The sequence below is a fragment of the Fusarium oxysporum genome, chromosome 6 (genome assembly GCF_000149955.1).
Source record: "Fusarium oxysporum f. sp. lycopersici 4287 chromosome 6, whole genome shotgun sequence".
NCBI classification, from domain to species: Eukaryota; Fungi; Ascomycota; class Sordariomycetes; order Hypocreales; family Nectriaceae; genus Fusarium; species Fusarium oxysporum.
The window spans coordinates 2,076,609-2,097,329 of NC_030991.1; the positions used below are offsets into that span (position 1 = coordinate 2,076,609).

General features: G+C 47.7%; 5 protein-coding genes across 5 annotated transcripts; 2 read left to right on the plus strand and 3 right to left on the minus strand.

Moving 5' to 3' along the window:
* Positions 1-3,298: 3,298 nt before the first annotated feature.
* FOXG_07313 (uncharacterized protein) lies at positions 3,299-4,948 on the plus strand (the record flags this gene model as incomplete). The annotated part of the gene is made up of 1 exon (XM_018385911.1): positions 3,299-4,948. One exon carries the CDS (start codon positions 3,299-3,301, stop codon positions 4,946-4,948), a length of 1,650 nt encoding a protein of 549 aa, XP_018244682.1.
* Positions 4,949-5,870: 922 nt separating this feature from the next.
* On the minus strand, positions 5,871-7,894 carry FOXG_07314 (uncharacterized protein; the record flags this gene model as incomplete). Its single annotated transcript, XM_018385912.1, has 3 exons — positions 5,871-7,076; positions 7,138-7,396; positions 7,455-7,894. The coding sequence occupies 3 exons, from the start codon at positions 7,892-7,894 to the stop codon at positions 5,871-5,873; spliced, it is 1,905 nt and encodes a 634-aa protein (XP_018244683.1).
* A 1,322-nt stretch (positions 7,895-9,216) lies between these two features.
* Positions 9,217-12,109, minus strand: FOXG_07315 (uncharacterized protein; the record flags this gene model as incomplete). Its single annotated transcript, XM_018385913.1, has 2 exons — positions 9,217-11,215; positions 11,271-12,109. The coding sequence occupies 2 exons, from the start codon at positions 12,107-12,109 to the stop codon at positions 9,217-9,219; spliced, it is 2,838 nt and encodes a 945-aa protein (XP_018244684.1).
* Positions 12,110-14,898: 2,789 nt separating this feature from the next.
* FOXG_07316 (uncharacterized protein) lies at positions 14,899-15,883 on the minus strand (the record flags this gene model as incomplete). The annotated part of the gene is made up of 2 exons (XM_018385914.1): positions 14,899-15,799; positions 15,870-15,883. 2 exons carry the CDS (start codon positions 15,881-15,883, stop codon positions 14,899-14,901), a joined length of 915 nt encoding a protein of 304 aa, XP_018244685.1.
* A 1,425-nt stretch (positions 15,884-17,308) lies between these two features.
* Positions 17,309-18,357, plus strand: FOXG_19743 (uncharacterized protein; the record flags this gene model as incomplete). Its single annotated transcript, XM_018400008.1, has 2 exons — positions 17,309-17,431; positions 17,980-18,357. The coding sequence occupies 2 exons, from the start codon at positions 17,309-17,311 to the stop codon at positions 18,355-18,357; spliced, it is 501 nt and encodes a 166-aa protein (XP_018244686.1).
* Positions 18,358-20,721: the final 2,364 nt, after the last annotated feature.

Consider the following 20,721-nt stretch of genomic DNA (forward strand, 5'->3'; position numbering starts at 1 on the left):
ATAAGCTATCCCCAGTAGCTATGAATACTGCTATCCCCAGTAGCTACGAATATTGTTGCGTGGCCAAAGAGACATAGAACTCGTGATAATAGCTGAAATCGGCGAAGAGACATCCACTTTACATTTGGATGACTTGGCTGTTGCTTCCCTAACTGTGACGTTCTCCAATAGTCTTCTATTCGGGGTTCCTTGTGTATTCGCATATAGATCAGGATCGCAATCCATACGAAGATTTCTACAACAGAGGTTGGCTTCCAATCAAGAAGCCGCGACTGTGGCTGTTGCCCATCACTGCAGCTATTTGTAAGCATCTCAAGCCGATCACTAGCCCAGCTATTCGTATAGCAAACCCAGCTTTCTACTAGCCAAACAGGGAGAAATTGCTGGAATAGCAGCATTGGCTCTGGGGTAAATCCTCTATCCGAAATGACCGATCTGGGAGATGAACGGGGTCGAAGTTGTAGCCACGGCCAGAAACTGGATTATTGACTGGTCGGCATGTGTTATCAGTCGGCTGCTCACGGCAGCTATGATCGACTCGAATGAAGCTATTGTCATCATCCACGTTGGCTGCTTGGCTAGAGAGTTGTTCGATACCCATGACAGCTCATTGAATGGGTTGTATGACGATTTCAGCGGGGTCGGTTTCGCGGACGCTTCAAGTCACTACCATGTGTCCCTTGGTTGCGCGGGGGCCGTGTGGGGCTCAGTATGGAGGTGCTGCCTTACGCTAGTCAAAGGGATACTCATGTTGAGTCTGCCGATCGTCTAGGCAGCACGATGCTGCCTGCGATTTAGAGTTCATGGCAAGTGTAAAGTTATTCACGATGGTCGTGATCCTTGCCTTTCACATCTTTGTCCTTTCCTTATGGATAGATGCCGTTACATAAATCTGGCTAGCTAAAGTATACCGATGGGCTTTTCCCTGCCTTGTTGTCGTAGGAGGAAAGTGACAGTGGCGCGAACTTGACTATGAGAAGGAGCATAGCCCAAGGCTTCTTGTCGAAGTATCCAGACAACCAATCCGGGCTCCTAAGACTTGAATAGTATAGTAGCTGGGCAGAATAGGTGACCTCAGACTTGGGTGGCTCTACTCTTAATCGGTCTGAGAAGGTCGGCTGAGGGGAGCCATGCTTTGTCCGGCTTGGTTCTGGGAGAGGCCGTTATCGGTGACATCCAATATGGCTTCAATAACTTCATCTTCTGGGTAACACGCTTGATTCATTCTCAAGGCAATTATAGAACATTCCTGTAGATAGAACACCCGAAAGCCATGGGGAAGGGGGGGGACTCTGCGAAGACGGGGCATTGGTAGGGATTTTACATTGGTGCCACACTACCATACCGCTCATACGACGCAAAAAAAGAGTAGTATAATACGAAATAACATGAAACCTCCTTTGAGATACAGCTTGTTTCATGTAAATAACTTCAGTCCTTGACCAAGCACCTTTCAAGTGAATTTGGGCATTTTATATGAGGAAACCTTTTTTGCCTATTGGTTGAGGGGTACTGCATGGTAGTTATATAGGATCATGTCAAATAATGATAGCAGCCGCATAACCCTTATAGTCTTTTCAGATCCATGTATTAATTCAAGATTGATCTACGGGTGGCTGCTTACGGTTCAGGAACAGCAATAATGTAACCAGCGTCTTTCCTGCACCTGATACAAACAATGCATTTGATGAGCCGATGCCCGTTCGCATGAAGGCTCCGGCAAAGCTCCCCACCACCAACGCAATTAAAAATCCAGCACGTCGATTTCTTGAACGGTTTTGTAACTTTAAAAGCCCTGGATCGATAACAAGATCAACCCATGCTGCTGTCGCCATAGCCGTTGTGATTTCCTGGATTCGAAAGGGTCGCATAGACGCTACTTGGGCACCTGATGCAAAGGCGAGTAAAGCAAGTGAACCCATTGCTGAGGGGCCTGTACCATAAGGGGAGTATGCGGGGTGAATAATGGCGGCCGCAAACGTGAGAATTGTCTGCGCACAGTGACTAAATATCAGCCACATACGAGCTCGTGGTCCAACAGTATTGGCTAACTGTCCTGTTGTAATAGCTCCGGCTAGGAACATACCCAAGCTTAAGCCTACGTCTGACAAGTTGAAAATCGAGTCATCATGCCCTGCGAGACCCACAGCTAATACAACGGAATTACCGGTCTGGTTGGATGCAAAACATTTGAAATCTGGGTAGCTGACTGCATCTTGGACACCAGTGCTGAATGTAAGAAGGAGAAGTTGAATCTCGAGGAGGATGTCAACCTCTAGGTTGGCGGACAGGTAACGTCGGACATTATTGATTGATAATTTAAAAGACATGGGTAGATAGCAACCTTATGCGGTTTGCGTTGTCTGATAGGCGTCAGTTTGGTGTGGGGATAAGTTTTAAATAGTCAGCAGGGGTAATTCCACGCCTTGGACCTTTATCAGAACCGTGGCATCATACTAATTTTTTTTTTTGCTTTTGCAGGGATGTAAAAAACCATGTCGAGGGGGCTGTTCTGTTAACCAGCTTACACACCTTCACCCCCTAGCGTGAGTCCACATTCCAGCTCTAGTGGTATTAAAAACCTTAACAGAGCGCTAAAACTAACTTTTAGGATGAAGCGGGGACTAGAATCGGCGACTACATGCTTGCGCTTTTAGCATTTTTTTCCTCCACATCGTTAGCCGTTTTCGTGGAGGGTGGTGGGGAGACATAGCCGGTGTTAGGGCAAGGCGGGCATGCAAAATTAAACTATTTAGCCTCTTTGAGCAAGATAAGTCGCTTCTCTGGTCTTTTCAATTTTCAAACCAATTTCGAGCTTCAATCGGGTGACGCAAAGTTAGTGTTAGTTCTACTATTATACGGAAGTTAGCCGAAATTGGTTACTGGGATTTCAGAGTGGTGTCGAGCTCCGCTCCAGTAGCCTTGAAACAAGCATTTGACGGATGAATTACGGCGACCTCACCTCATGACGTGCAGGGTGGGACAACTTGCGTGTGCGACGAGGTCGGCGACTCGGACCCAGTGGCCACCGCAGACTACCTCCTCATATAATCATCTCCTACTTATTAACGATTAGCGGCGCAGCTTATAAACATATCACCCCATTTGCCGAACTCTGCGTCACGAAATTTTAGTGGCTGGGTGGAGTTATATGATATGATCGAAAGAATCATGTGTGTCCTAGATGATTGATTTACCAGGCTCTTATGTCCGCAAGATTCGCGTAGATATATCATTTTTCAGAGAGCCAAATTTTATGCATGTCCACACCCGTCATTCAACAAGATAACGTTTGAGCATGGCTAAGAGAATCGTGATTGTTGGTGGCGTCGCGGGTGGCATGTCCGCGGCCACCCGCGTTCGACGTCTCGATGAGTCGGCTGCCATCACTGTGTTCGAACAGGGAGACTACACCGGCTTCGCCAACTGCGGTATACCCTATGCTCTAGGGAACATCATCAAGCATGATAAAACCCTGATCCTACGTACACCCAGCGACTTCAAGGAGCGCTTTAATATCGATGTCCATCTTCGAACCGAGGTCATCGGCATTGATCGTGAAAACCACCTGGTCAATGTGCGAACTGTGGGAACGGACGACATCCGCCAGGTGGGCTACGACAAACTCATTCTGGCCGAAGGTGCCGAAGCGTTTCGGCCTCCGGCTGCTGGGACAGAGTTGGACAATGTCGTCACGATGCAGACGATCTCCGATCTTCAGAAAGCCCGTGGCTTAATGTCGGACCGCGATGTAAAACACGTTTGCATAATTGGAGCCGGCTTCATTGGAATGGAAGTAGCCGAGAACTTGCGTAACCTCGGGTTCGAGATTTCGATGGTCGAGTACGGGTCGCATGTCTTTCCACCAATTGACGCCGACATGGCTGAGATTCTTCACACGAAACTCAGAAGCAAAGGAATCCAGTTGTTCCTAAACGATACTTTTAAGAAAATTGAGAAATCAAGCGTCCTCTTGACTAGTGGATCTGAGGTACTCGCAGACGTGGTAATTTTGGCAGCGGGAGTGAGGGCCAGAACGAGTCTGGCAAAGCAGGCTGGTTTGAAGTTAGGTGCGACAGGAGTTAGTGTTAACTCCCATATGCAAACCTCGGACCCGGACATCTATGCAGTTGGAGATATGGTTGAGACACAACACACCGTCATGGGACAGCCTGCTATACTCGCCTTGGCTGGTCCGGCAAACCGACAAGGGCGGCTCGCGGCCGATCATATATGCGGCAAAGAAGTACAATATCGTGGCAATGTCGGCACCGTTATCTGCCAAGTCTTTGACCTGAGCCTCGGCTTCGTGGGCCTTTCTATCGAAGCGCTTCGTCGATTGGGCCACGATCCTCTTTGGGTCACAGTGCATCCCCTTGACCATGCAGGCTATTATCCAGGCTCACAAACCATGACGATCAAACTCGCTTTTCAGAAAGAGACGGGCCGTATCTGGGGAGCACAGATTGTAGGCAAGGCTGGTGTCGACAAACGTATTGACGTGCTCGCTACAGCTATGCAATTTGGCAGCACGGTTTTTGATCTGGAGCATCTCGAGCTAGCCTATGCACCACCATACGGCTCGGCGAAAGATCCTGTCAATATGGCCGGCTTTGTGGCTTCAAATGTTCTACGTGGAGACTGCGATATCATTCACGCCGAACAGCTCAACCAGGCGAAGCTTGGCAAGTTGCAGATTGTGGATGTCCGCTCGCCTGAGGAATTCGCTAACGGTCATCTTTCTAAAGCGATCAATCTACCAGTCGACAGCTTGAGGCATCATTTTGGCGTTCTTGATAAGTCACTACCAACTGTCGTATACTGTCAAGTGGGCTATCGCGGCTATTTAGCTTACCGCATCCTTAAGCAAGGGGGGTTTGATGTTGCTAACCTCGATGGTGGTTTCAAGATGGTAGCCGAGGGAGGATATAGATTGATCGACAGTTAATTCTTTTTTTTTCTTCTTTTTTTTCTTCTTTTTTTTTAATTTAGTTTTCCGTTTTTCCTTTCTAACATTAGTAAAATGATGAATCCTTATATGTAATTAACAGTTGAAACACATAATAACCTTTCACATGTCAAACCTTGGAATCAGTCTAGGTTATGTAGATACTGAATGGTTTAACTACCGAAGAATGCGCCGTAATAAAGGTTCTTTATATGAGCTTTTCGTCAAGAAGCGAGAATTACTACTGATATTTATTGACCTCTAGAAACAGAATTTATAGCTATTAGGGTTTGGCTGCACTGTGTAAAGGGAATCTGGCTCCTTCGCCCTATCGGTAGCATACAGATGACAGGAATAAGAAAAGGAATCAGAAGAAAGTATCGAGAATCAGTATCGTCGACTGAAGACTGAAATGTCGATTCAGCTTCATGGCATAGCATATACGGCCTCACAGAGGCGGAGCTGTAAAGATTGAACGCGGAAATATTATCTAATAACTCAATTAGGGTCCTGGGGGCTTCAACTTCATTCTGCCATTATTTGGCCGTGATGTAACTCATCTCCTTGTTAGTTGGCCGGAATGAGATAGAAGTTCTTCCTTTGCGATCCTTTCTGTGGTCGTGCCCTTTGGGTATTTTTGGTCCTGAATGAGCTTGACAATAGAATTACTCACAGAGATCACGATTATTCGTTTTTTAATCATGAATTGAAAAGATAGCTCTCTGTGCAGGGGCCAAAGTTATAAAATAGATATACACTATGGGACATCCCCTCCAAGGCCGAGGCAACTGAGCTGCAAGGAAATAACACAAAGCCACCTTCGTCCGACTATTTGACTCTCTGGGGGTTAAGAATAGGAATTGGACAACTTTTTGATACGAGGTGTATTTGTTCTATATAAACTATCACTGTATGCGAACACTTATTTCCGCCAAATCAGGACTAGATAAGCCAAGAGCCTATATCCTGCGATAATACCAATGAGAATTCCAACCCAGGTCCCCTCCAGCCCCATAGAAATACTAAAATTATCCAAAACCGCCGTGCCACGGATTTTCCCCGCCGAATTCAAGTCACTATAATACATACACTGATAGCCTTGGGGCGTCTTTGCGCAGGCGTACTCTCGGGATTCGAACTCATTAACCATCATACCCTGAAATACATATGCCTGGAAGTCAATATAATGGAATACATACTTCCAAAACGGATTGAGGATACTCATTGGTACAAGGAATCCATCAACGCACATCCAAAGCCCATTTGCGAAGGCTGTGATCGCCAATGCCACAACGAAAACTGGAAAAAGACATGAAACCAACACAACGAGTGACTCCGCTGCCAGGAGATCAAGGAATAACCACATAACCCACATAAAGAACGCGCTGGCATTTGGGCGAAAGTTAGATAGCCAATATTCCACTATCGAGAAGACGAGAGTAATAAGGAAGAGGAATGGAAGTCCAATGATGAAATTTGATACCATAAACGAAGGTGGACCAACGAGGCCATTTGCACGCTCCTGGTAAAAAGTGTGCAAATCCTCTAGGAAGGCGGGAACATAAGCAATCGCCATAAACGACATGAAGGCGCCGCCGAAGAAAATGGCATTTATGAATGCCTGGATGTATTTTTGGTCCGTCTTCAGTCTCAGGAACACGGTCCCCATGAGGATTGCCAGGCCCAGATACATGACAATGCGGATACCATATACGACAACGTCGCGGTGCGATTTGATCCAAGAGCGGTGAAGCAAGATCAGAGGAATTAACCAAGGGCTTGGTTTTAGAATTTTATGTCTTGACAAATCGACAGAGGAAGCATATCTCGCGCTCACGATAGCAGCATCAAGATCCGCGCGCTGGGTTGACACTGCCCATTTTTGAGTAATATCTTCTGTGCGGCGGCGAACTTCGCCGTTCTTATCCAAGTCGGTATTAATTAGGTCAAGATAGAACTCGGCAGCATTAGTCTCACGGGGCATATAGTAACCAGCCCTGGCGAAGTAGATAGGTGCTTCGCAGACTAGACCAAAGTAGCAGGTTTTCCCTCCCGAGAGGAGGCAGAGCTTGTCGAATTGATGAAATGTCGCCGAAGAGGGTTGATGAATGGAAGCTATTATAAGGAGCTGGCACACATTAGCCCGCATTTAACCAAAATGTCGACTTTCCAAGAAGGAGAATACCCACCTTATTCCGCCTGCCAATCTCTTTAATATAAGTGATGACTTCGAGACTGAGAGCTGAGTCTAGTCCACTGGTTGGCTCATCAAGGAACAGAATTTTAGGATTGGCAACGAGCCGGCTAGCGACACCAAGCCGTTTCTTCTGGCCTCCACTCAGACCCTTCTTAATAGGTGTGCCGACAATAGTGTGGGCCTGTGACTGCAGGCCAAAGCTGGAGATAAGGTCATCCACACGGCGGAAAGCTTCCTTCCTAGTTACGTTGCTATCACTAGGTTAAAAAAAAAAAAAAAAACAATCGCTTCGAGGGCGGCAAGTCGTACCTAGGAAGCGCAAGCCTGGCCGCAAAGATCATCGTTTCTCGTACCGTCAGACTGCCTATCAGTGCATCCTCCTGCTCTACGTATGTAGAGAGATTACGGGTCATCTCGAGTTCCATCTTCTGTCCATTGCCAAGTATATCGCCTGTTGTAGTCGCTCCAGCAGCAGCGACTCGACGAGCAAGAGCGTTAAGCAACGTGGTCTTACCGGATCCACTCGGGCCCATGATAGCAAGCATTTCAGATGCGTTGATAATTCCTGACGCTTTGGATAAGATGGAAAGTGGCTGTTTGGTTTTCCGGTCTTTGACGAGGACTTCAAGGTTGCTCCAGGCGAAACTTTCGACAACATCGTTGGCTAGGTGACGAGTTGGGATCACACACATCTCAAGATCCTCGACTGCATGCTCGTTTGATCCATGTTGTCTAGATTGAGTACTCATTGTCACCGATTTGCATGACCCAAGCCGTCGGCGGAGATATAAGCAAAGGGACAATATCTTTTATGAATGGTTATTGATTAAATAGTGTATCTATTAAAGTTACCAAGAACGAGAAAGGCCGAGTTATAAAGTTACATGCCTGCGAGTGCGAGAGAGACGTCGCCTTGCGGCCAGCTTGGCATCAGTTACTAAACACGTCAACGGCGCCCCAAAATCTACATATCCTGTCAATGCCCCTCATAATTGTGATACTAGTCAGATCATGGCTTTTGAGTATCATTAAAAAAATTAAGGGCGCATGTGATTGGAGTGCAGCTAGCTGGTCAGATCATTTCGGCGACCAAGATGACATTTCCTCGCGGCGGCCTAAGGCGCTTCGAATTGCTCGACTAGGACTATCCCTGGCCCTTACCTGAGGCTCTTCCATGTCCCCTTGACCTAGACCGCCGAAGTGCAAACATGCCATGCTGGTAAAACTAGCAGATTCACTCATTGACTGGGTTCCTCATAGTTAGGTCCTGTTTCGTCCACGTAAACGTATCTGGCGGCCATTCTCAACTCCAATACTCTATGGATTAAGCAACTATCTAGAGTCTCTGGCAGGCAACGGGGCTTGCCGATGGGGTGATATGATCCAAATCAGTCCTCTGTCGTCTGAACACGTCATCTTATCGAAGCGGGCGCATCATAGACTATCGCACGAAAGGGCGATGAATCATAGCTTAACCTTAATGATTCTGTCGTCTGCTTTTTCGTCATATCATTAAGCAAACACCATTTTCATCACAAATCGTTACACGACTCATTTTGACACATATTGCGATACTGTTATACAGAATACACTGTATGCAGAGTAATAATTACTGGGAAACCAGGGGTAAGCCTAACAAATTGACCTACGTGATATGATGTGAGTCGTAACATGACAGGATTTAGTTATTTACTACGGTAATCTGCGAAAATGATACGCACGCTACCAAACACTCTGTTTATTTGTATGCAAGGTCCTAAGAGAACATGTCTTTTATCTGGGCCCATCTGCTTAGTGCCCATAGCTCATCATGTAAGTATTCCCATAGTAACCTTCTTCTTTAATGCCAGTAAGATGACGCCAAAGTTTAAGCGAAGACAAGCCTCAGTTATTCTCAGGTTTGCAACACCCATTCATCCTACAGTAGTACGATCTCAAGACCACAGACAGCAAAAAGCATCGATACGTAATGATCGCCCACGAGGGTTTTTAATCAGACCATGGTAGTAGGAGATAATGCTTGCTTTAAAAAAGACACCCTCTCTTTATTAAACCTATGAGTGCTATCTGCTTATTGCGACTGCAAACACCTCCAACGCTCCACGACCATCTCTTTCCCCTCGGGAGTTGCCTGACTAAAGTCGTCAATCCCTTGTCTCAGCCTAATCAACAAAATTTCAGCCTTTAAGCTAGTAAGATGATGCTTGGAAAACTCTTTTTCGATGCCTTTGAGGGTATAACCTAACAGGCCGAATATTGCTAGTGATATCAACCTCTGGTCCTTGTATAGGAAGGATATTTGTTTCCGAAGTAGGGGTATATGAATAGAATACTTACCAGCACCCAAGTTGTATACAAACCCCAACGTCCCATTCCACATACCCTTACCAAATCCTTTTCCGGCTTCAGCTTTAGCCCCCTGATAAGGCTTGATTACGACTCCACTAAAGGCGTCCCACAAACCCAAAACGAACTCCCTTCCCGCCGTACACGCACCGCTGCCCAAACCGGTAATCTCATTCCGTTGCCTTACCTCAACAGCATTGCTAGTATACGAAGGATAATTGTGAAACCCATTAGCTACGTTGTAAACCAGAGCCACGGGAACCTTAAGGCCTGCCTTGGCCACGTCAGCCGCGAACCGTCCCGTAATGTGCATAATATAGAACATGTGGCCGCGAGGGCCTTGTTCTTGGGCTTTCCAAGTGGCCTTTCGCCGTTCGTGCAGAGTCGGCACCCGTTTGGTCTCCGGAGTAGGGATTTCGCCAGTAAGTAGGGATTTGGTGGCCATTTTGTGGGCGAAGTTTTCTAACTCGGTCGGTGCGAGCCGGATGCTGTCTTTGAGGATGCCGTTATGAGTGGGATTTGTTAGCTCAGCGATGGTCATTCCGTTGCCATTTGTGTTTGGTGGAGGCCCTTGGTGTGCTTCCCTAGCTGTAGATGAAACATCGTGGTCCTCATTGTGATTTACGGTTAGCGTCGGTTGATGTATGTCTCTGTTGGTATTATACCAGGACATTTGTGGGAGTATTGCCTTATTGTCGCGACTTGACCACCTAGGCCTGTTTTTTAATCGTTGGGAGAAGTCGCTGGCTGCTGTACCCAAGGTGATAACAAAATTCGAAGCCGCAGCCACAGCACCAACAATAGGATGCTCTGCACCTTCATCAACATACCAATGCTTATGCTTAAGGAGCTTGAAGTCTCGAGGGTCCAACAAACCCTTATCAACGAGGCAAGCTGCCGCAAATCCACTCAGGTGGGTTCCCGTTGTTTTGTGTCTCCAGACGGCAAGCCTATCGGGACAGATATCGCATCGAAGGTGGTCTATATCGAGCCTCTCCTGGAAATCTACGGCTGTACCACAAGCCCCATCTTCAGCACCTATGCGCTCCGCCATCTTTTGTACTGCCTCTTGGACCTCGGTCTTGAGAGAAAAGATGATGCTGCTTGCCAAGATCTCAGCCGTCAATTCTTTGAAGGGTATGGGTGTTGGGCCAGCCCCTGCTTGTGCAATCATCTGGCCCCAAAAGGGCTGGTCACCGAAGAAGGGAACGATGACAGTTGGACGTCCAGCTGCAATGCCCGCGGCTGTTGTCCCGGCTCCCCCGTGATGGACAACGGCAGAGACGCGTTGGAAGAGCCAATCATGGGGACAATCGCCAATAAGACAAATGGTTTCGGGGATATCTCCTCTCCCAATGCCGCCCCAGCCTCTAGAAATGATGGCCCGGACACCAGCCAGTTTGACGGCATCGAAGATTAATTGCGTAAGGGCTGGTGGGTCTTCAATGACGATTGACCCAAATCCGATATAGATAGGAGGCGGCCCTTTCTCCAAGAAGCCAACCAGGTCCGGTGTAGGCATATAATGATTAGCTAAGGATAAAAATGAGAAGCCGGTGATGTTAATATGAGACCCCCAATCAGATGGCTTCGGAATTAAAGACTGAGACCAGAGGTAACTATACGGTACGCGAAGCCTGGTGAGAAGCTGGTATCCCCATAGTGGACTGATAGAATCGAGGCATAAGATTCGGGTACGAAACCTGTTTATTAGATCACCGAGTCTGTATTATGTCGCTGGTTAGAATCAGAATTGGAAATGTGCCAACAGATACGAACCCTTGCCATGTAAGCAGCTCCATGACTATATAGGAAAGGTAATTGGCGACAGCGCCATCAGTACTACCACGGTATGTCATGGAGGCCAATGGATGAGAAAACCTCTCAGTCGGTGACCAAGGCATAGTAAACACCATATGCAACGGGATACCCAACTTCTCGGCGCAGTGGATATGGGCCATCGATGGCGGATTAGCAATAATAGCATCGGCGATAAAAAGATCCTTGGTCTCTCGAACGTTTGCAGCCATTACACGATCTCCCATTCCATCACCAGCTTCAATGCAGCTCCTCCAAGCACCAATCAGAATCTCCCACATCTCCTCACGCCTTTTCTTAATTTCACCTGCTTTGACGCTTTTGCGAGAGGGCAGCAAACCCGGGTTCTTAACCATGTAAGCCATTAAAGCCTCAGGGTCACCGCCAATACTGAAAAATTCGATGCCCTGCGACTCGATAAAATGCTTAAAGACGGGATGAGTGCAAATACGCACGCGATGGCTGTAAGGAGGTCGTGAGAGGGCCTGAGCGACGGGGATGAAGGGCTGCACATCGCCACGAGACCCAATGATATGGATAGCGATGTTGAGACGCGGAGTAGTGACTAGTTGTTGGGAGTTGAGACTAACAGTGTTACAACTCCTTTTCTTGAAGGGCTCTGTAGGGACTGCACGACTCTGGCAACCCTTGAACCAGGAGACAACAGACTGAGCATGCTGATGAAACTGGACCTTTACGCGACCGTCGGCTTGGACATTGCCTGACGTGATGTTTTGGGAGTCGGCATCTTTAATAGTAATATTGCCGAGACCGTTGGATTCTGTCAAACTGAAGACCATATTGCAGCAACGATGGAGACGATAGAAGCAAACGAGGCAAGAAGTGCGCCAAACGGAGAGTCTGTGTTTAAATTTAGTAGTGATGTCATTAGATTGAATGTAACCTTTGAACGCCACGCCTAAAGCCCACTGCGACTGTTGCGTCATTGTGGGCTGATAAATTAGGTAGCAACTATGTACCATTTGTATTTGCATCATCTCCAGATATACGAAGGAAGATACATGGGAAGAAAAATACTACGAAATTTACTCGCACCAAAACCCCATCCCACATTTACACCCGCCCTAGCTCCCTATTATCTAGTCAAGACTCTCGTAACCCTAGCTGTCACTCAGTCCGTTTTCCACTTCTCTCCTGTTCATGTTTACAACAATGGGAGGGGTCATTAGGGTCCATTTCCTCGCTCTTTTGATGCTGCAGACGGTGGTTTTTGTCCTGCTCAGAACAATTCTCATGTTTGTCTGCGCCTTGTTCATGATGCTTATGACTGCCGGCATTACCATGATGCTTGTGGCCATCGTGATGCTTGTGGCCATCGTGATGCCCCGGGCCATGCATGTGATGAGAGAGACTTTTTGGCTCAGTCTGAGCCATGGTCTCGGTGCTAGTGGGATTTGGTGCTGTCGCTTCGGCCATTTCTTGGTCACACCGTGTACAGGTCGTATAAATTTGATTCGTTTGGAATGCCTGGTAGGCGAAAACAGGAGATTTTTATTGAGAAATTTGTAGAAAATGTCAAATTAGGTTGAGTGCGTTTCTAATATGACCACATAGGATAATGAATTTGTATGTCGATTTTGGAGTATGTTACGAGAAAAGTGAGCTTTTCAAGTAAAAGTCCCTTGGTGTGACTTACTAGCGCCCTTTGAAGTGAGTAATGATGGCGTGTATATTCGACGATATGATATGACGATAAAGTCTATAGCGGGTATTTGGGCATAAGAGCAGTACAGTTGGAGGTTTTGAGTTACACTAAAATGCTGAATGTAGATGGGTTTAATCTCAGTAACCTCATGTGAGTAAGCCAGAGGTTCGTATTTTCGACATCTCCCATGATATGATTATATTACGCCAGCCTGTACGGCACCAACGCACGAACTGTGAATGCGTCAGATCATTACTTTATCAATGCTACCACCTGATGACTGACTCGGCTTCATGTTTATCTGCAGATATGGACGTGTTATATCATACATTATCCTCCTCATCATTCGCGCTTTTGAGACTTCCCTCAGCTCGCATATATCTATTGGATAGGCCTTCTCGATCAACAAGCAAATGCCGCCTAAGATGATCGCACAAGGAAAAGAACAGGGGTATTGCCCAGGGTTGCAAACAAATAAATCGAATCAAATCGAGCATTCAATTTGATTTGATTTGGATACAAAAATGATCGATGTGATTTGATTTGGATCCATTTGGATCCATTTGATTTAGATAGCCCCACCTTTCTCCCACGATGAGATGCATTGGTCTGCTTCTATGTCCACCTAGAGTCGGTCTCTGAGCTCGAACCATCCGCCCTGTGAGACTGAATATTCGCTTTGCCTCGGGAGATGTCGCAATGAGCTGAAAAGAGATCTATCGCCACTCGTGACAGACGTGGATATTTGACCATTTCCTTGAGTCTTCACCTTGCAATGGGCGGCATTAAAGCCAAAAACTATGGCAGTTAAATTGGGAGGTAGGGGCCTAGTTACCAAAATAGGCAGGATCTCAACGCAAAGGTGGGGCGACTGGCCCGTCTAGCACGAGTGCTGATTGGTCAATATGTTATCCAAATGAATTTAAATATCCAAATAAATCGGACGTCCCCATTTGATTTGATTTGATTTGGATAAACTTGATTTGATTTGAAAAGATTTGGATTTGATTTATTTGTTTGCAACCCTGGCTCCATGGCATCTGGTCAGATAGGTGAGGGTTAAGTTGCCAGACGAGTTGCTGAAAGAATGTATCGCTAAAGAAAGAAAAAGGAACATTGGTGTTGATCAGAAGTCCCAGGCTCAGTTCTCGGATTATCTTGACTCTAGCACGCGGCAAGGCGCTGTACTGCAAGCCCGGTCGCTTGGGCCGTTCAGATTCATCGGTCACGCGTCTATATCAGCGCCTTGACTGCTCCCGGGGATCCTGGGGGGCCTACGTTGGTCAATGGTGCTCAAGCTCGCGACGTCACATTTACATACTTGCGGAGGTGGTCAGCTGCCGAACTCGTAGCAGCAGCGGCGAAGAACTCGGGCTGGCCCTTCGCGTCGCACAAACGACAGGCCCAGTAAGGACTCAAAGGACTATCGTTAGTGTCGATCTCAATAAGAAAAAATCCGTGGCGCTTGATCCAGCTCTTCCAGCCCTTCGAGCCTTTCCGGGACAAAGACTCTTCCAAAACATATCGTTTATTCCTCCATACTGCTCGCGGAAGATTTGGTGGTCTGGTGAGGCCACCCGCCCAGGCTGGTCGCCCAACCGAACCCAGCCGGGGTGACAAAATGAATGAAGAAGTTGATCGCCCTTTTAGGCCCAGTCATCGTGCATGATGTCAGTATTATATTGTCAACCATCTGCTAGCCGATCGAGAAGGTAAAACTATTGTAACTTGGGCAAACATGCAAAGCTATCATCAAAAGGATTGATCTCTATGTGTAAAAATAAAGAAAAAAAGGAACGAAAAAAAAAAGGGCTCAGAGGCCATTCATTGCATTTGCATAAATATCTGTTGCGTGGCTGTCGATCACTTCCATCAAGTCTTGGCGGAATATCCGCCCTGATCAACACCTCACGGTTCTCGTCCTCACTTCCTCTTCGCCAGCAAAATGTACGTGCCCCAGACTGATTCAACCTGGATATCTCTCCAGTGGTCACCCTGTGCCTTCCACTCGGGTTCTGCCTCCAGGATCTGGTCAAACAAGATGTCCACAATGTCTCCCTCACCACCTTCGGCACGGCTCTTCTTGTCCGGGTGCGCATCCATCCAGCCCCGGTACGCAGTGAAGGCCCGCACATAAGCCTCAAACTGTCCAAGATTGATCTTGCTCCTCATCCAGGCCGTCTCTGGGTCTGCAACCTCAGTCGTGTCTTTGTCAACGTTGTAGGTGATTCGCTTGATCTTGTCCCACTCCGACTCAGGGGGCTTGACGTCCGCCAACAGGCCCCGGAGGATGTCTCGCGCGGGACGCTCCCAATACTGGTTCAACCCTTCCAGCCCGGGCGACACATCTCCTTCGTCGTAGCAGAACCTCTCAAATATCTTGTTGGCTTGCGGGTGTCCAATGATGATGTTGTCCTTGTACCCCCAAAAGGCCAGTGAGCCGCCTGACTTAACTACCCTGGATAACTCTGGCCAGACTCGGGAGTAGTCGAACCAATGCGCTGACTCGCCGGCTACAGCCATGTCTACCGAGTGCGCGGGTAGAAAAGACAAGTCCTCGGCGCTGGCCTGGCGGAACGAGATCTTGGAGAATTGGGCAGTGGCTTGCATTCCCTGCAGCATCATACCAGCACTAGGGTCAATGGCGATGGCCCTGGCAAAGCGGGGGCTCAGCTCCCTAGCAACAATTCCATGGCCAGAACCCAAGTCCAGCAGCGTACCATGAGGATCATCATGATGATAATACCCCAGAATTGTCTTAAACAGACTTGCAGGATACGTGGGCCTGGCTGCGGCGTACCCTGCAGCAGAGAAAGTTGCCCTCCTGCCGTGGCGTTAGTTCAGTTGCGGAGTCTCCTAGGAGAAGATGCATCGATCTGATCATCATGACTCACCCATAAATGGACATTGTCACAGTCACGATGGCTGATTGATCAAAGGTCACTGTACTCGGGAGAGTCGCTCAATAAAGAAAATATGCACCCGCAGGATCGACTGATTTATACTTCGCAGCCGCGGCTTCGGCCTTACACATGACACAAGCACTCAAGATTGATGGAGTGATCGACCGGTATATGCCGCTGCTCCGCAGCGCGGCGTGGGTGATAACGGAACGGAACCTACAACATCCCTTGAATGCCTGCACCCTTGATTGACAATCCTGAACGGCCGAAGACACAACCTATGCTGCTAGCCAAGTGTTCAGCTGACTTTTTGATATAATGACCACCGAAGCCACTGTTCGCAATTTCTTTGCGCTCTCAAGGTTGCCAATGAGCGAGGCGGATTCGATGCAGTCGTGGCTGGCGATGGCGGCCGGGTCACGAAGGGGGGTGCATTTTATTGAATGGTGAGCGAGGACTGAAGTTGGGAAGCTGTAAGAGCTCGATTGGAGGGCAGAGAATCATGACCAAAGAACACGTAGTTTGATGGTCATATCATATTTTACGAGCAGCCTAAGTTTTGGGCACGCTCCCGCCCTCTCAGCTTGTGAGTAACCCGGTGGCCCGAGCATACAAAGCCAATCAAAACCTTCCTTTGTCATCTTACTTTCTTGGCATGCAGATGTTAAGAAAGTAGCTCCAATTACACGAATCTTCTTAACAAGACCTTTTTAACCTGGGAATCCATTCTCCTGCCAATCTCAATCGAGGAGCTCGCACTGCCCTCTTGCAAAACAGCCCTGCTGTCGTAAATGGACCTATTAGGGTCCCGCCCTCCCACAGGAGGATGGCATTTATGCCGTTCTCGCCTCTCTATGCATTCTCTACTGCTGCAGCTACAGAAGGAGCCCAGATCGCCTATCCTGACCCCTCCCCGGACCCTACCTCAACTACTGTATAGTAACCAGTCTCTATTTTTAAAGCGGCCATAAGCTCACACGGGACCGTATAGAGGAGTACAATACCAAGTTAAAGGTATTTTAGGCCTTCCACGCTAAATTGAAAGAAGCAGCAAAATAATTCACCACGGGGCCCAAACGGGAATTCGCCCAAAGTTTGCCGATAGCTTCCTGGTCTCCTGAAATCAGGCGCTTACTGACGCGGCCTCGCCTCGGCTGCAAACAACGCCCTTGCCCAACAATCCCAACAACATCAACAACAACAGCCCCCTCATCACCAGGGACAACCGATTGCAGGTGCCCTACTCCAAGAGGAACTCTGCCTCTTCATCCGGCTGGACGCCGAATCTCCGCCCAGGGACCATAAGGACTATGCAATCCTGACCAATATACCCCGGAAACTTTGAGTGGATCCACGCAAGACCCCGCGAGCTTTCCAAGTCAAGTCCGGATGGGGCCGTCCTTGCCGCCGACATAACCACCAGAGACCTCATGGAGAAACAGACTGAATGGGCAGCCGACTTAGGGGCCGCCGCCATAGAGAATAGGCAGGAATGGTTTACCTACCTAGTCTCAGATTACCCCTGCAAGCTGACCGACCTCTATGGCAATGAAGTGAATAGCGATGCAGCCGCAGACGAAGAAATAGAACTCCAGACAGGGCAAAAAACCGTCAACATACTGTAGCAAGAACGGGACGTTAATGAGACGGAACGAGGCATGGGATGAGGTTTCAGGACCGTCACGAGCTTCTTGGAGCCAGTCAAGAAATACTGGCATCTCTTTAGCAGCCGACTAGCGAGGCTCATTAAGAAAACCAACTATCCAAGACAGTGGAATGTATCCTGAAATGTATGCTTAGACTACCACCCGTCACTTACCTGTCATCGACTCCTCCTATGCAAACACTGCAGTGAAGCCGCCAGACATGAGTCCGGGGACTGTGCTGCACCCCTAGCAATAAGCCAACTACCTTGTCCCCCGCAAAGCTAACTTCGCCAAACGCCCAGCACGCTGAAGAAGGTGCATGGCATTTTCCACTGGCTGACCAAACATCAAAGGGACCATATTTGAGTTATAGTTGCTGAAATATATCGCCAGCGTAACATAGAAGCGCAACGGCTCGCACCTGACCTACAGCAAAACGGCCCACAGCAGGATAGCACACCATTACCAAGCTATCCTTTGTCGCCGGCAACACTTATCTACTCATTTCAGAGCATCTGAAGGCTCTCAATGCGGCTTTCCTTAAGCAAAATCACGACGCGCACATCTGGCTTGACGGCCTGTATCTTGAAGTCCTTGCCATGGAGCGCGGAGTTGTCGAGGCGTACGGGAGCCTGGCGCATCAATGGGCTGGTGCCGACACAGGACAGCTTCTCGAGTTGATCCACGTTAACGACCCGTTCCAGCTAAAGTCTAGATGGAACGTAACCATGGATCTATACCTAGAACGAGCTACTTCCAAGGGCATCGCCGACGCAGCCCATGGCTTGTTCCTAGAGCAAGGGAACGCTGTTGTGGATGCCACCTTGCCTTAGCTGCGGCGGTAGAGCTCTAGGCGTTAAAGAACGTAAGGTTTAAGGAAGGTGGAAGTTGGTGTAAATGACCAAATAGAGCGAACAGTAGAAAGATGCATCGGCTTTATACCGGAGCGATAGAAAGGAAGAGCTCTAAATTTGAAAGGGCGAATGGTCTAAATATATTTGCTTGTAGTTTAAAGGATTGGAAGGAATGAATAATAGAGAGATATAGTATTATCGGAGTTGAGTAATAGGCAGGTAGAGCTCTATTAGATAGTGATGCAACTCTTGAATAGTTTAATCTAAACTAGATATTACTTTCTTACTATTCTCTTATAGCCTCTATTTATAGTTACTAGTTGTTAATACAGCCGTATGCATATAATTATCAAGCTGAGCAATGTGGCTGATGGGGACATAAACGGGGATTCTCAGAGGCATCGCTAACTAGTATGCACTGAGCTTTTAAGTACATAAGACATGGCCAATATTGCATTTTCCAACTCGCATAGCATTCTCTCGATGCATCGAATTATCTCGTCTTGATTCGCCTCTTCTCCAATAATAAGAGGATTCCGACAGTCGGCAGACTTGTCCAGATAAGCTCCGTCGTCAAGCAACGCGCGTCTGTTGATCAAAAATTGCACTGCTAGATAATATAAGGACAAACTATTTGGGATGGGGATGTAGCCTACCGTTTTGGTCGAGCGAGTGTGAAGCTGTCCTCAGGACTGTTCCCAATATGCATACCGTGCCTATAGGGCATATTCTAGAGAAAAGACATCACCCAGCAATTCGACGCCTGGGCTTCCAATAGCAGTAAGTTTACTACTGGGGTTAAGACATTCATGGAAAAGATAGCAATGCTTGACTCCGCGGGACGTTGGCCCACCATCAAACCCTTGACGGAGGATAGGAAGCTTGACAGATCTTGCGCAGGGAGTTCGGCCTATAAAGAGGCGGAGCAGGCGGTCCAGCTCGCGTCGTCGCACGGGAAAGGCGCCCTCCTGTCTGTTGGAGAGAGAAGGGGTTTGCTACCGCAGGGTATCGACTGGTAGCAGCCTACCGCATAAACGCATCCATTCATCGACTCCTTTTGTATTCATGTCTTCTACCACTGCGCGTTCCACATCACCAATGTGGACTCGCCGCGGACCGTCAGGAGGCCCTACTGTACCAATTACCACTGGTAATGGCATCCAAAACCATTTTTTGGGCGTTCAATATGCGGACGGGTTTCGTCCCAGATTCCATATTTGGTATAATTCTCTCCGCTACCGGACTACCTCTCGCTGTTTATTCCACTAGCCCAAGTGGGTTTACTAGAGGTTCATTCACTTGCTACTTTGAAGTGAATCACTGGCTTGAAATTGAACAGCCTTGACCCATCTAAGTTACAGATCCACTCGAAATTCTACTCTACTAGAGCTAGAGCTGCACTATAATACAACCTTCTCCCTGTTCGACAGCCGAATATAAGGCTTTTTTTTCATCGATATCCCACTGAACCATTTCCCAGAACTCACCCATGTCTCTTCTGCTTGCAAACAATTGCTCCTTCTCGGTCTCTTGAGCTACTTGTGCTTCGATACGATTAGCCTCTGCTTTGTCCCAGTCTTAATTAGCCGTTATCTCTTCTTTGGCAGCACCTCCCCATTTGCTTATAATCAAAACACCCGCTATGGCTTGCTTTTAGGTAGCCTAGAGGTAGGCCCATTGCTTTTCGATACGGGTGTTATCAAGTACGGTTCCTGGGGGTTAGGCCTTATACCAATCATCTCTTGACTTGACGTATCCTTGGTGGATGACTCGTGGATCGTCATACCTCAAATGCTTAGTTGCACCTGGAGCTGTATCTTTCGAAAGCAATGGTGATGGCACTGGTGGTCTACAGATAGATGGTGTAGGCTATGGATATCAAGGTTCTGCAGTCGTGATGTCTCAGTCTACCTGCCCTGCTTCGATGGTAAACTAGAACAGCAGTTCTTGAGAATTCAATTCAGGCTTAAACTCGAAGGTTTCCAAAGTCGTGATTGGCTGCCACTGCAGTTTATTGATCGCTGTTGTTGATGGTTTTGGTTGCTTAGGGGCTGCGAGGGATATCTATTGATGGTCTTCCAAACACACCTGCGGCTGGTCTGAAGATACAACTGGCAATGCTCTTAATTCCGTGTACTGTAGTAGATACTCATTTGAGATCCTTGCGTAACTGAGTATATAACATTTAATACATAAAGCAGGGTTATGCATCAGCCTTACGTTCTCAATGGCTTTACAGCCACCAAGTCCTTTTCTTACACTACATAAGAATAGAGATAAGCTCACATCTACAGGATTAATTGTTTTATAGGGTTCTAAATGGGGTAATTAATTACCTTTCCC